General features: G+C 38.9%; 1 protein-coding gene across 8 annotated transcripts in view; it reads right to left on the reverse strand.

Moving 5' to 3' along the window:
* rfx1a (regulatory factor X, 1a (influences HLA class II expression)) overlaps positions 1–16793 on the reverse strand; it is a 114125-nt gene that overhangs the window by 49550 nt on the left and 47782 nt on the right. For 5 of the 8 annotated variants that reach the window (XM_069927254.1, XM_069927256.1, XM_069927255.1 and 2 more), the window contains exon 4: positions 9174–9266. The exons of the other annotated variants lie outside the window; for them this stretch is intronic. In XM_069927254.1, the coding sequence (XP_069783355.1) occupies positions 9174–9266 (93 nt within the window). The remainder of the gene's footprint in view (positions 1–9173; positions 9267–16793) is intronic. 8 annotated transcript variants of the gene reach the window in all.

The following is a 16793-nucleotide window of genomic DNA, read 5'->3' on the forward strand; positions in this document are numbered from 1 at the left end:
AAAATACAAAAGTTTAACATTGGTACCCCCTAGCAGTCAGTTTGCCAAATGCAGCAATCTCAAACAACCGGAAAATTCACTTATCCATCAACTAGCAAACCCCGTAAGTGCTGGATAACAGGGGTTTTCCTGTAATTATAAACCCATTAACAGAGCATGAAACTTACATAGCCATGCAAACATAGCCAACATTGGTGTACAAAGTCAATCCTAACACCCAATTACTATCAGGACATGATGTCTATGATTGTAAAAAATATATATAGTGAGACATGAGTTTGCAGATACGGAACAAGAGCCTGCTGGAGGAACTCAGTGGGGCAAGTGGTATCTGTACAGGCAAAGGGATGGTCAATGTTTCAGGTTGAGACCCTGCATCAGAGCTGAGACAGTAGAGAATACTGAAGATAGCCAGTACATCGAAGACCGGGAAGTTGAGAGATGAGGCTGGTAGGTGATTGTTATAAAAAGATGGCAGGGATTTGGTGGGGAAAATGGAGAATGATGGGTAGATGGAGCCAGGTTGGCAAGGGTGGGGGGGTAGGGTGGGTGCTGAGATAGAGAATGATAGGTGCTACATGGAAACAGATTGGGGTAAGGAATTAGACAGATGAAAGCAGGTAGGGAAGCTGGTAGATGTGCATGGAAAGTGTGCTGATCGGCTGCATTAGGGTCTGGTACAGGGACACCAACACCCCTGAATGTAAAGCTCTCTAAAAGCCCTTCAAAAGCCCAGGATATCACAGATAAAAGCTCCCCCCCCCATCAATAACATCTACAGGGAGTGCAGCCATTGGAGAGCAGCAACAATCATCAAGGATCCACACCACCTAGCAAATGCTTCTTGCCGCTGCCATCAGGAAAGAGGCATCGGTAACCACAAGACTTGCACCACCAGGTTCAGAAACAGCTGCTTCCCCTCCACCATCAGACCCCTCAAAAACAAACTCAATCAGGGACTCATTTAGGGACTCTTACTTGTGCACTTCATTGATTTTTTAAAATTCTCTCTATATTGCACATTGTTTACATTCATTATCTGTTTAGTTCTTTGTTTATATGTTGTTATATGAGGATTGTGGAGGATCATGTGACCTCCCTGTCTGAAACCCTATTTGCAAGTCACGTTAACTGCCAATCAAAGATGGACTCTGCCCACTCATTAGTGCACACCTTGCCATTGGCTCATTTGAATGATGCATCATTATCATTGGCCAGACACCTAGCTCAGAATAACATAAATTCCAACACGTTACAGTTCGCTCTCTCTGCTCCTTGGTCCTGACTGCAAATGCTGCTTTATGTCAGGTTGCTTAACTGTGGACATTGCTGGATGAATCATTGGTAAGGTGTACACTACATTTAGCGTGGGAGCCCCCACCCCCTATTTGTACAGGGAACTGGGAGTGTGTTTAAGTCGCTGTCTTTTTAGTGTGTTGATAACTATATATTACTTAATACTGAGCCACACCTGAGGTACAGGAATTGGGAGTGTTTGCTGAAGTCCCCATCTCTGAATGTGTACATGTGTGAGAGGATGTTAGGGTAAGCAGCCACTGGCATCGAGGACCCTTGCGCCCAATGTGCCTGCTTACACTGCTATAGTATTTAAGTCTTGTACCATGTAGAGAATAGGTGGCCACTGGAATCGGAGACCAACCTGGATCTGATATAAATGCTTATATAGTTACTGAGCAGTTTGAGAGATTAAGTACCATTTGACATCTTCCCCATTTGATTCCCATGTGTTCAATAAAGTTACTTTTGATTTTGACACTTATGTCCAAACTCGTCTCTCTGAACTCACTGAACCTGATACTATTCCCCACACAACACATGTATGTTGTATACAGATTTTTTTTTGCCCTACTGATAAGTGGTAATTCTCTCTTGCCCGCAGAAAAAGGAATCTCAGGGTTGTATGTGATGTCATGCATATACTCTGACAATAAATCTCAAATTGGAAATTTCAATAATCGAACGATTAGCCTTTAGGTTACCGAAGCTGAATATGGGAGAGGGTAAGCCAAATATCCTGAAGGAGAACATTTCAGATATCCTAAAGTGGAAATGTTCATCTTGAGAACAGATGGAGTGGAGTTGGAAATATTGAGGTCAGCCTTGGTTGTATTCCTCATTCAATTGCAAGGGGGCTGTCCTTCCAGGAGGTATTGTGGGAATTTGCAGGTTTAAAGAAGATATTGGTGGATAGTTTATTCCTGGAATGGAGACCGAAATCCAGCAAAGAGAGCTTAGTGTCAGAAATAGTCCAGGTGGATTTGAAGACAAGGTGGAAGTTGCTGGAGAAGTAGATACATTCTGGATGAGTGATGGAAGTAAAACAATGCAGTTATTAGCCGCTTTCAGGTGTTCTGATAGAAGATTAGGCGCCTGCAGGCATGGCTAGAGGAGTTCAGCTAGCACGTTTAGGTGGCCATGGAATAGATGGCTTTCTGACACCTAAACATGCCAGCTGACCGCTAGCCAACTAGCAGCGAAAGCCAGCTACTCTGGACAGGTGGCTAGTCCCGCCTACTCTCACTTCATAGCAGCGCGTCAAGGGAAGCCTGACAAACAACTCAGGCATGATTTGACCCCCACTGCCGGTCCCCCCGCTCCAACCTCGCCCATCCGACTCCTGCTGCCAGTCTTCTCCCCCCCCCCCCCAACCTTCGCCCGCCCGACTCCCGTTGCCACTGCCTGTTCCTCCCTCCCCCAACCCTCGCCCACCCAAGAGGGTGTGAAATAAAATTTGAAGAAGTTTATTTTAGTCTGGCTTCCTTGTCTCAGGAGTCGATGGCTGACGACATCACCGCGTCGTCGTCAGCCCGCCCCCGCCCAGCCCGGCTGCTTTCAGCTGCCACAATTGATACTCCAAGCAGGATAGTTATATCTCTCGGAGAAGGGTTAGGTAAGTAAGTCTCCTGGCCGGCTTTTCCGGTTTCAGATCGCCACCCGACAGCTGGACAGGAGTATTCTGTGCGGCTTTACAGTTGGGCTTTGTGGCCACCTGAAAGTGGCTATTGATGTGATGGAGATGTGTTGGGGATGGATGCCATAGATTTGGAACAAGAACTGTACCACACAGACAATAATACACTGTTAGTTGATAGAATGCATAAGGAATTGAAAGATTCCTCTCACTTTCAGATTACCTATACCCCTTCCCACTCCCACCAGTCCACCTGTCTGTTTTTCTTTTCTATCCTTTGTTGCCATATCATTACCTCCCCCACCCTACCCCCACTCTCATCATCCACATACCTACTCCCTTGGTCTCCTCTTTTGGTTCACTTTTCCTATCCCCTCTCCCAACTATTTCTGTCCAGTTCCAACTTTCATCTATCAGCTTCTGTATCCACTCAGCACCCACCAGTCTCTGTCTCACCTCTCCCCAATACACTGGCTGTCTTCTATCTAGATTCAGCCCTGATACAGTCTTGTTCTGATACATCAGCCATCCTTTTGCCCCAACAAATGCTGCTTTATCTGCTAAGTTCTTCCACCAGTTTATTTTTGTTTAAAAAAAACTATTGAAATTAAAGCAATAACTAAGTTTGAAATAAAACAAGATAATAAATCACTTAGTCTTCAAAGGCTATGAAGTGATTGACACCAGATCTATTTTACTATTTATTGCACCTCAAACCTACAGGGTATTACTATTTAGAACTTAAGCATAGGTAGCGTACTATCAGATTTTGGTGGTTGTTTCCAATTTTCCTCACTTTACCTTGACAAGTAAATAAGCTGACAAAAAACAAGGACCAAAACAGAGTGATTTCTAATTCAGTAATGTCGACAGAACCCTGGATGTGAACAACCAGAACATGCATAACGATAACACAGCAATGCTGAATGCATATCAACCAAAAATTGTACAATATTTTTCAAAATATTAATTTGTTCTCAGAGGAAAATAAATTACATCTATTGTACTGATTTTTACATAGGCAAGCAAAGGATCAAGCTTCCTGTGAATCTTACAGCATCATTTCATGTCATCAGTTTGAATCCAATTATGACAGTGATTTTGGCACAAGACTATAGTGCACTTCCAGGAAAATTCAGTATAAACTGGCCAAAAGTTAAATGCATCTGACTGAACATTGTGTCAAATGAAGCAGAGCTAATATTTAGAAGCATAACTGACTGTAATGACATTCATCATGATATCCAATGGATTCTGGAACAGTGTTAGCTGGATAGTCCATAAAATGGAAACTTACACGAAGAACTCCTACTGCCAGTTATTAGTCCCATATCAGCTGACCCATAGTTTTAAGTGTCTTATTTATCATTGCAGGTGAAATCTGTCTTCAATAAACTCATCATCCAGAAGGTGAATATTTTCACAACATCCAGATATTATTTTTTATCACCAGCAGCAAAAATGCAACATTAAATTGTTATTGTTCCATGACATTTGATACTTGCTCTTTAATTTGTTTTATGCCCTTTTTCAACATTAGAGAATTAGTGTTCTTCTAAACTCATTTAGTGTCATTCTCATTCCAAGTAATTTGTTGACACTTGATTTGATTTAAAATACTCATCATTGCAAGAATAACTATATGCAGTTAACATCCATCACATTCTTGACAATGTTGTGTTGAAATCACTCATATTAGAGACCTACAACTGAAAAATGGTGAAAGGTATTCTTGCATTTATCAAAGTGCATATACTCAGAACTTGCTCAATATATTATCAGTATTCAGCAGGATTCCTCCTTGCAAGCATTGATCCTGCATTCTTGTGCTGACCAAAGTTTCAATGAGGAGCCAACTCCCATTTGCCCATATTCCTTCTGTCCCCCTCTAATGTCACTATTGACAGTCTCGTTCATTGAAATCTACCCCATTTTGGCCTTCGTTGTCTCATTCTAATGGGTCAGCATTGTTTTAACCAGTGCAAAATCTCCCAGCTAGCCACAGTGCCAACCAAATTGTGAAGTACATAAATGATTGCTCGACATCTTTAACCCTACATAATCAATTAATACAAGGACATCATTCTTCTCATGGGTCAGATGGGCTTTTGATCAGCCTTCATTGTATAGCTATTTCTCTATTCCAGCCTAGGCTTCTGGCCCTGATGTCGTACTGTCAGGATTCTGAAAATACGTGTAAATGTGCCAAGCAACTTGTTGGCGTGTTCATGGAGATTTTCATTCTCTCATTGCTGCAGTCGGAAGTTCCCACATGCATCAAAAGGGCATCAATCATATTGGTTCCCAAGAGCAGAGTGAGCTGCCTCAATGACCATCACCCAATATAATTCATAAGAGGTTGGACATGGCCAGAATTAACCTATACCTAAGTAAAGACCTGGACCCTTTGCAATTTTCCTACCATTATAATTGTTCCACAGTAAATGCAATCTCACTGCCTCTCCACTCAGTTCTGGATCACTGAGACAACAGCACATGTATATCAGACTGCTTTTCATTGATGACAGCTCAGGTTTCAACACCATCGACCCTTCAGTACTGATCAACAAGCTCTAAAACCTGAACTTCTGTCTGCAACTGAATCCTTGACTTCCTCATCAGAAGGCCACAGTCATTGTGAATTGGTAACAACGTCTCCTCCTCAATGATAATCAACACAAGTGCAACTCAAGGATACGTGCTTAGCCCAATGGTCTGCCCTCTCTTATCCATGACTGTGTGGCTTGGCACAATTCAAATGCCATCTACAAATTTGCTGATGACACCATGGTCAGCAGCAGAATCACAAATGGCAATGAGGAAGTGTATAGGAATGAGATAGATCAGCTAACTGAGTGGTGTCACAACCACAATCTTTAACTCAGCATGGCAAACCTAAGGAACTGATTGTGGACTTCAGGAAGGGGAAACCAGGAGAACACAAACCAGTCCTCATTAAGGGGTCAGCAGTGGAAAGAGTAAAAACCTCAAATTCCTGGTAGACTACATCCTGGGCCTTCATGTTGATGCCATCAACAAAAAGGCTCACCAGTGGCTACAAGTTGTAAGGAGTTTGAGGAGATTTGATATGTCAGCAAAGACTTGCAAATTTCTACAGGTGTACCAAGGAGAGCATTCTGACTGGTTGATCACTGTCTGGTATGGAGGACAAGAAGCTGCAGAGAGTTGCGTACTCAGCCAGTGCCATCATGGACATTAATCTTCATTCCATTAGAGAGTGTCTCAAGAAAGCAATCTTTATCACCAAGGATCCTCACCATCCAGGTCACGACCTCTTCATGGTGCTACCATCAGGAGTCCGAAGATGTACACCCAACAGTACAAAAACAGCTTCTTCCCCTCTACCATCAGATTTCCGAATGGACAATCACTACCTCATTTTTTTTTCTTCTTTTGCTCTAATTTATTTATTTTAAAAATGTAATTTATAGAAATTTTCGCACCCATACTGCAGCTGAAAAACAAGAATTTCATCACACATATTCATGACAACAAATTCTGATTCTGGTCACCTTTCTTACTATGGAGTTAACTAAGACTTGGGAACTAAACACCGTCTTTACTATCATTACAGGTTGCTTTGTTGGGCTCTGATCATATTATGTCTATTACACGTTTGTAACTGGCACATGTGGCCCCTAAAATAATCCCGGACACAGAATTCTATGACCAATCAATTCTACCCACTCATTCCTTCTTCCACTGAGTCCATATCAACCTCCATGGTTGGTATTCTCAGAGAATGTGACAGACCATTAACTACCTTTAAAGATGAATACCTTCAGATACTTGCAAAACCTTGTGATGCATAGTGGTTGTTTTAACAGGCTACCACAGTAGAGACTGGAGACTACAAAAAGGCTAATCAACCAACTAGCGGAATGGAATAGACACAAAAAAGATCTGGAGGAAGAGACAAACTGTTGGAGAAATTCAGTGGGTCAAGCAGTATCTGTAGGGGGTAAGTAGTTGTCGATGTTCTGGTTAAGTACTAAAATCAGGATTGGCAGTACAGATCAAGATTTTTTTGACCTTTCCTTTTGGGGGGAAAAAATCCTTCTAGAACGGAAAGGGTTTGCAAGATCTTTTATTTTAAATTATGAAATATTTAGACTGTAATATTCAATGGTTCTAAACATAGCCTCATACTGCCATTAACGCAGTGATTTGTGGGTTTGAACTATAGATCATTACAGAAAAGAAACAGGCCTTTTGTTCCTTCTAGTTTGTGCCAATCCATTTTTCTGCCTAGTTCCACTGACCTGCACCCATTCCATACTCCTCCCATCCATGTGTCTGTACAAATTCTTCTTAAATGTTATAATAGAGCCCACATTCACTCCCACCACTCTGTGTGAAGAAGTTCCCTCTTTATGTTCTCCCTAAACTTTTTCACTTTCACCCTTAACCCATGACCTCTTGTTCGTATCTCACCTATCCTCAGTGGAAAAAGCCAACCTCCATTAAAATATGTATATCTCCCACATTCTTCTACGCTCCAGGGAATAAAGTCCTAACCTGTTTAACCCTCTAACTCAATTTTCCTTACTTCTCTAGACTCTGTGCCAGTTTCCTGAGTAAAACTGACACAAAAGAATCCCATTTAAGATCTCTCCCATCTCTTTTGGCACCATATATAGCCAACCACTCTGATCTTCAAGAGGACCAACTTCATCCCTTACTCTCTTGCTCTTGTGGATTGGAATTTGAAATGACAAGACTAAAGGAATATCTGAAATTGCTGAAAGACAATACTTTTAAACTGAAATTTAGCAAACTAAATGATGGGCATGACACAAATGTAAATTACAATAAGGCAGTTAGATACATTAATCTTTTATGAAAAAATATAATGGGAGTTATTTGAGGAGTAGTTGTAACACTTGAAAATGAGTATTATTTTATTTCACTGATACTAAACTGATTCCCCTAATATTTTTATTCCATCTTGGCAGAAGCAAGCTCTCATACCAAAATTAATAGTTTCTCTTATTCCCTTCAACTTTTGAAATGTTCTTTTTTACATTTGCTGTAAGCACATAAATCTAGAATGGACCTTTCATTGGCAAAAGATGATGTCCCAGCTCCGATTAAATGTATTCTCAATATTTTGCACCTTTTCTTAGTAACAGTGATGGCTTTCTGATCCTATTGGATCTGTAGCTCAGGTTGCCGATGGTTAGAACTGGAGTCTGTGAGGTTGCGGAGGCTGCAGGAGTACTGGAGGAGAATCCATGGATATTCAGTGTCTTTTGCTTCTCTTTCTATTATTGTTAGGGGCACTGGGCAATCCTCATGGCGACTATTTGTTTTCCTTACAGCAGACAAATGTTGAAGTATATCATGTAAGGTATATTGCATTTTAATGATTTATTATCTGACAACAAAAGGAACTTTGAACCGTGAACTTGTAAACTTTTTGTAACATCTTAGACTGCACTTTAGTTTACTACTTGTTTACAAGGACTACTTGTTGGACTTTTCTCGATAGCATTCAAAACAAAGCTTTGCATTGTATCTTAGTACGTCACAATAAGCAATTCAAGAGCCAAGCGCTGCTGGTAAAATACAAGCTGATACAGGCTAATTATTAAACTGTGTCATGATTTATAATTATATCTTAGTACATCCTTTTACACTCACTTGGAATTCATCAACTTGAAAGGCCATTCTAAAGCAAGAGTAGCTCTTAAACCAATGACTTAATTCAACTGATTTTACTCGAGTTTTTTGCAAAATGACAAACAGTGAATGATTACTGAATCACTGTCAGTAACTGAGATTTCCACATGAAATGATACAGGTGAAGAAATCTCAATTTTTCTCATTTTCATAGTGTAATAATTTCGAATGCTGATAGATAATTATTGAAAGCCGATTGGATTGTTATTTCACAAGTCAGCCAATACTATTAAATCACTTACAGAATAACTATTTCCTAATCAATTACTTCCTGTGTTATATTCATATTATTACAGTAATAAAGATATCCAGTCAGGATCAGAACAGTTGGCAATTTTTCATTGTAATGCCAGTAATGGAAAATATAACTATAATAATGTAATACAATTATTTTGAAATCCCTTTACTGACAGAATGTTCTGCTGAATCAGAATTAGCTTTAGATCAAGAATAGATCAAAAATCATCCTTCAGTAAAATTTTCAAAGTTTGTATCACCCCCTATCCATCGACTAAATTAACATTGCTAAGACTGTTACCTGATGCATTACTGCTACCTGCTGGACTCCCGGCAGCTGGAGCTGCGGGAACTGGTCCACTTTCGACTGCACAGCATTCTGTACTAGAAGCCTCTGCTCAGGAGAAAAGTGATAAATTATAGAGAATCCAATTTAAAAAGAAAACACTCTGAAACAGTTCTAATGTGGTGAAGTCAGACAACGCTTGCACCTATTCCAAATCTGAACTTCGCAATGAATGCAATTTCCATTTGACAATGTAAAAAAAAATCTACACCTTATTAAATCTGAGGTAGACGACTTTTAGCAATCAATTAATCACTGCTACACTTAGGACAATGAACAACACATATATGATTAATGAACAGCATCCTGTAACCAAGTAAATCATCTCAAAATATTATATACACATGTAATAAAGCCCCTGGTACCTGTATTCAGAATTCTAGCAACCAGCAAAAAAAAATAGAGGAAAATAAATAGGTAAAAAATTTAAAATTGGTGTGCCTTGCCATAAGTTCGCCAATCTATTTCCTCACAATCTCAAGCAATAGGAAAGAACACTTATTGGCCATCTACCAATCCTCATAGATGCTGGATACCAAGGGCTTTACTGTATTTATTTTGTTTGTATGTGATTATTATGTACTGTGTAATGTGTGTGTAAATGTGCACCATGATCCAAAGAAGTGCTGTTTTGTCAGGTTGTATATGTAGTCAGTTGATAATAAACTTAAACTTTGAACTCACATGAAAGTCTGCAGATGGTGTGATTGCGTGCAATACACAATTGCTGGAGAAAATCAGCAGGTTACACCACATTGATAAAGGGTATTGAGCACCTTCACCCTATCTGCTGCAATAACAGGGACCTGTCAGTAGCTAACCATTTTAATTGCACACACCATTCCTACACTGACATGTCTTTCCATGGCCTCATGTGCTACCAAACTGAGACTACCCACCAATTAGAGGAAGAGCACCTAAAATTTCATCTGTATTTTCCCCAACCAGACTGCATTAACATCAACTTCTCCAGTTTCTGTTAAACCCCTCCCTGAGTCTCTTTCCCCATCCATGTCTCATTTTCTTCAGCTCCTTACCCCCTTCCTTCTCCATTCAGAGCTACCCCCTCACCCCCATCTCAGTGTTTTTCTCTTCTACACTCCTTCCCACTTGTATCTACCTATGACCTCTTACCTGTTAGTCCTCCCCCTGCCCTTCCTCCCTCCACCTTGTTATTCAGATGCATGGCTGTTTTTTTTCACTCATTTCAGGCCCAAAACTTTAGTTATCCTTTGCTTCCTCTAGATCACACATGTCAAACTCAGGCCTGTGGGCCAAATTTGGCCCGTGATATAATTATATTTGGCCCGCAAGATCATATCAAATATGTATTAGAGCTGGCCCGCTGGCCGCCGCGCCAGTATAGCGCATGCACAGCTAATACTACAAATCCCAGAATGCTTTGTAAACGCGTTGTCACCGGCCCGTCAGCCCGCTAATCGCCCCCACCTCCTCTGTTTACTTTCATTACCATCTGTGACCTGTCGCCAACTCACATGTAATAAACCCCTTACAAAAAATGGCCAAACAAAAGACAGAAAACAGGACCTTTCAAGACAGGTGGGAGGCAAACTCTGACCCCAGAGTTTGATGAACTTGCATCTAAGAAGAGATGCCAAGTATCTGGTTTAGACCCAGGTGCATCAGAGTAAATCACAGTGTAGCAAGCTAAGCTTGGATTAATATTTTCTTTGGTTAACTTTGGACTGTTCATAGTTGAAAGATTGGATTTTCATTGAAGCAAGTTGTTATTTTTTTGACTTGTTTGCTTGTGAAGAAAAATACATTTAAAAGGAGCTTAAAGGCTATAGAGAAATATTATTTATTGAATATTTTATTTCTCATTTGTTAATGCTTCTTCTGGAAAGTTTAACCAAAACTATTATTAAACATTTATTTTAATAAGAAACAATTTAACATGACATATGTTGAAAGAAGAGAAAACATGCAGATGTTGTTGAAAATTTTCAATAAATATTTAGTTTGGCCCACGACTTAGTCCAAGTTTTTAATTTTGGCCCTCTGTGAATTTGAGTTTGACACCCCTGCTCTAGATGCTGCATGGTCTGTTGAATTGATCCAGGATTTTTGTGCATTGCAGACAAATTCTTATATATTGTAAAAATTAAGTTATTTCATGCTCTTTGATAGACTAAAGCATAAAATTGGCAGATCTTTGGCAGATGGACTACGAATTATATTGTTTCAGGCAAAAATTCCACTCAAACACACTATTCCCAGCAGAAAATTGATTATGGGTCAGTTTTATTTTTTGTGCCAACTTGTAAGCAGGTGGATATTTCCATCCTAATATTCCCAAGTCCATTCCAACTGCAGAAGTTCATCACGAACCATCTCAGAAAGTCTTCTTATTTGACAAGAAGAGTGAAGTACTAAACTACAAATCACTGTGGTTTTGTCCAATAAACATGAGATACACTTGATTTTGGTTAGAAATTTTCCTGCTGTTTTCAAAGAACTACTTTTTTTCATTGAGAATTACATGCAGACTAAAAATGTTTTCAGACTAAAATGCCAGGAATAGCCAATAAATCGCTTAGTTTTATCTTTGGTAATTTCTAAAAATGTAGATAATGGAAGTAGCAACTTAAGAAACATCTACAAGAGACATTTATAGCTCTCCACACTACATGATGAAACAAAAGAAATGGAAGGGAAAACCATTGGAATACATTAACATAATTCTATTTAGCTTGAGTTTATGATGCAAAATATCACTTTCTCGGTGCATTTGCAATCTGCAAGAGATTGAAATTGTCTTCTTGTTAACTTATCCATTGATTTCAGCCTGGATGATTCCTGGTGTGGAATCAACTCAATCAAAGACTGATAGAACAATCACATTTAATCACACCCTCAACTGAAAAGTTATTGTCAGTCTAAAGCAGATGATTAAACAAGCATTAAATATTAGCTCTGCAAATTAAAAAAGGAATTCACAGACTCAGATGGATAGAGTTATAATTGACGTGAGCTTCAGCGAATATACAGGTCTGTTGCCAAGAAGGAATTTGGCTTCACACAATGGTGAACACCTTTTCAATTTTAATTTACACTGACTCAAAAGGTAATTTTTAAATGCAACTAGAGAAATTAGTATGTAAAGTAATAATTTAATCCAGCTGGGAGGAGTTTTCAATAAATCTAATAGATTTATTTTCTGCCTCAGTAAAAGATGTGCCTTCCCTTTGGAAAATGCCAAAAGAAAAAAATATATTGGAAAAAATGCAGAAAGCTACAAAAATATTTTTTCTTCTGTGACAATATATATCCTTCTGGCAGCACCACAAAAAATTTGATTATTTAGTCATATTGGTACCTGTAGAAGTTATTTAAATCCTTCTTCACATCTATCAACATAGTTCTTTTAAAAAAATATAATTAATACAATTAATTCGGGACTTTAGGTATTCTTGGACTGCAGTTTACCCACAACCTGACCATTCCTGCCCTTAAAGTTGCTATTTCCTGCACGCAGAAAGCCCCAGGCAAGTCAAATGTAATCAGCTTGCCCTACTATAAAATGTTTTCAATCATCACACACAGTATATTTTTCATTACAGCAGGTTTCAAAACAGCCTGGAATTCACTTTAAATTCCATAATTAATATTAAAGGACAAGTGCTCACAATGCATTGCCCAATGGAAAAAGACAGTTGGGAGAGATAACCAGCGTGTAAATCTGATATATTGTATGTTGCCACATTGAATTTCAGTGTCACCACCAATGCCACATTGAACATGCACAGAAGATCAAGGCAATCAGCTACCTGGCTTGATTCCCAGAATTATCAAGTACACAGATTAATTGTTGACTGTTTTTTAATTGGGTTTATTTCAAATCAACTGATAATGCTTAGGTGTCTATTGTTTTGGACTAAAGATTGAATGAGTTAAGAGAGCTATGGCATTCGAATTCACCAGGGAGTCACATCCATCAAAGGTTTTCAAGAAGCAAATTAACTAGATGCACCTCAGCAAAGAGTACCATGAGGCATCTTCAATTCTTTAACAGGATCTTTACAGACATGTTTCACCACAATTTAAACCAAACTTCAGGAGAACAATGACATTGTCAAAAGTTTTTTAGGTCACCTTCTATCAACTTCTAACTTGGAATCACAAATTTCTGCAACATTTCAAAATGTGCTTCCCAGTTCTGTACAAGTTCACAGATGCATTTTATTCAAAGGAAGTTAATTACCTATCTTTCTATCTTGTCAGAGAGTATGGGAAAATGTAGCTTTAAAAAGATGCCGGGTGGGGGGGAGTCATGTGATGGAGTCGTGGCCAGTAGGGTAAAACCAGCCCTCTCCAGAAAAAAAAGTCAAGACAAAGCTTAACAAATATAAAGTATAAGAAATAGAAGATAAAGTTGCAGAGAAGAGGAAGAAGATGGCACCCAAGAAGGAAAAAAGTAAAAACAATGGGGAAACAAGAAGAAGAAAAGTCACCGGAAAAGAAAGGAGGCCTTACCTGCATGAAGGAACAGGGAGCTGTGGTGGCGAAGAGCACCTGATCTCCGAGGTTGGTGCCAGCCCTGCGGAGTCGTGACCCCCCCCCCCACCCGACCAGTGGACTGCAAAAATGGCTCTCTGAGCTGAACAAAAGTGTGCAACTGCACAATCAAAGGCAAAAGGAAACACTGATGGTGGGGGGGGGGGGGTCAGCCGAGGAGCGGGCAACCACAGCATGACCAGCTGAGGGATGCCCAACACCAGGGCTCTCAGCTGGAAGATGAGGAAGGTGGCAGGAGAGGGAGTGAGGAACCAGGCGAGGAAGAGGCCCCACAAAGTGATACAAGCAACTCATCAGGAGAATTAGAAGAGACACAGATACAAAGAAGAGAAGAAGAAAACACAAATACAGGTACAGACACAGAAAAAGAGGAAGAAGAAGACCAAGATCTTCACAGGGAAATAGATGGTAAAACAGGTGGACAGAATATAGATAAAGCTTTTTGTGAAGAACAAATGAGAGCATTAAAAGAATGGTTGTCATTAGAATTTAGTGCAATTAAAAGAAAAATTAAAAGAACAGAAGATAAAATGCAAAGTTTAGAACTGGTCATGACAGAAATAGGGAAAAGAGTAGAAAATGTGGAAGAACAAGAAACGGCTGTAGAAATGGAAGTAAATGAATTAAGAAGAAAATTGGAAGAAAGTGACAAAAAAAATTAAAGAGACACAAGAGTTGTTATCTCAGAAAATTGATACGTTGGAAAATTATAGTAGGGAAAACAACATAAAAATAGTGGGCCTGAAAGAGGGTGAAGAAGGCACAGACATGAAGGAATTTATAAAAGAATGGATCCCGAAGGTCCTGGGAACGACAGAAATGCAGGAAGGAATGGAAATAGAAAGGGCTAACAGAACACTAGCTCCTGAACCACAAATACATCAAAAACCAAGATCCATCTTAGTAAAATTTCTTAGATATACGACAAGAGAAAATATACTGGAGCGGGCAAGGAATAAAGTTAGAGAAGATAATAAACCATTGGAATACAAGGGTCAAAAATATTTTTTTACCCAGACATAAGTTTTGAACTCTTAAGGAAGAGGAAAGAGTTTAATACAGCAAAATCAATTCTATGGAAAAAAGGTTAAAAAATTCATGTTAAGACATCCAGCCCGTGCTTAAAATATTTATACCCGGGGAGCAAAACAGTCTGTTCTCGGATCCGGAGGAGGCACAAGAATTCGCAGTGTGTTTGCAGGATAGAAGGAGAGATGAAGAGATGTAATAAGAATGAAGAAAGGTGATAAAGTATATATAAAGTGATAAATGTATATGTAAAAAACTAAAGAGGGAAAAGAGAGGGGAAAGAAGGAAGGGGAAAAAAAGGGAGAGCTTTGTTATATGTGTAAAAAAAAGTGTTTTCTGGGGGGGTTGGGGTGGGGGGGGGGGAGAGAATAACCGTCACTGCAAAATCAATTGACACTTGCGAGCAAGATCACAATCCAAATGGAAAGGGGAATTGAGGTTACCCGGCAAGGGATAAGGGGCAACTCAGGGCAGTGGGGGCATTTGGGTTAAGGTAATATTGGGTGTGGGAATTGTTGGAGTATTTTATGTTTTAAATGTGTTGTCATACATTTAGTTTAAAAAGGGAAAACTGAGAGATGAAAATGGGAAAAAGGGGGATGGAGGTGGTGAGGAAGCAGAAATGAGGTGTAAACAAGATATAAGATGGCCACATTGAACTATATGACTATAAACATTAATGGAATACATAACCAAATTAAAAGGAAGAGGCTATTAAATTTACTGAAAAAAGAAAAAAAATAGATACAGCATTTGTGCAGGAAACACATCTAACTGAAGTGGAACATAACAAATTAAAGAGAGACTAGGTAGGATACCTAGCGGCAGCATCATATAATTCAAAAGCTAGAGGTGTAGCCATATTAGTTAACAAAAATATATCACTCAAAATAGAGGAGGAAATAATAGATCCAGCAGGGAGGTATGTAATGATAAAGTGTCAGGTATATTCAGAATCTTGGAATTTGCTCAATGTATATGCACCAAATGAGGAGGCTCAAAAGTTTACACAGGATATTTTTTTGAAGATTGCAGACACACAAGGAAATATATTGATAGGAGGGGATTTTAACCTTAATTTGGATCCAATATTGGATAAAACTGGAGAAAAGACCAGCAATAAGAATAAATTAGCCAAATTTATCATTAAATCAATGCAGGAAATGAAATTTATGGAGGAGGCAACACCCAAAAGAAGGAATATTCATATTATTCGAGGAGGCATAAAACATATTCAAGGATTGATATGCTTTTGTTGTCAGCCCATATTCAAGGGAGAGTTAGGAAAACTGAGTATAAAGCTAGACTACTATCAGATCATTCACCCCTATTATTAGCAATAGAACTGGAAGACATCCCACCAAGAACATATAGATGGAGGTTAAACTCCATACTACTTAAAAGGCAGGAATTTAGAGAGTTTATGGAACGCCAAATTAAAACATATTTTGAAATAAACACAGAATCAGTGAAAGACAAATTTATATTATGGGATGCAATGAAAGCCTTCATTAGAGGACAGATAATAAGTTATGTAACTAAGATGAAAAAGGACTACAATCGAGAAATAGAGCAGTTGGAAAGGGAGATAGTAAGTACAGAAAATGAACTAGTAAAAAGGGAGAATTGGCAGACAAAAAATAAAATACGAAACATTACAAACGTATAAGGTGGAGAAGAAAATAATGAAAACAAAGCAAAAGCATTACGAACTGGGAGAAAAAACACATATAATATTAGCCTGGCAACTTAGAACAAGCTAAAAGAACTGTATTGGCATCAAGGAAAAAGGACAAACAAATTACATATAACCCAATAGAGATTAATGAATACTTTAAGGAATTTTACGAACGATTATACCAAACTGAGAACAAGGGGAAAGATGATAAAATAGAAAACTTTTTAGCTAAAATTAAACTGCTGAAATTGCAAGAAGAAGAATAAAACTGATAAAACCATTTGTAATAGTGGAAGTACAGGATATATTAAACAAGCAGCCGAACAATA

Source organism: Narcine bancroftii, chromosome 3 (genome assembly GCF_036971445.1).
Source record: "Narcine bancroftii isolate sNarBan1 chromosome 3, sNarBan1.hap1, whole genome shotgun sequence".
NCBI lineage: Eukaryota > Metazoa > Chordata > Chondrichthyes > Torpediniformes > Narcinidae > Narcine > Narcine bancroftii.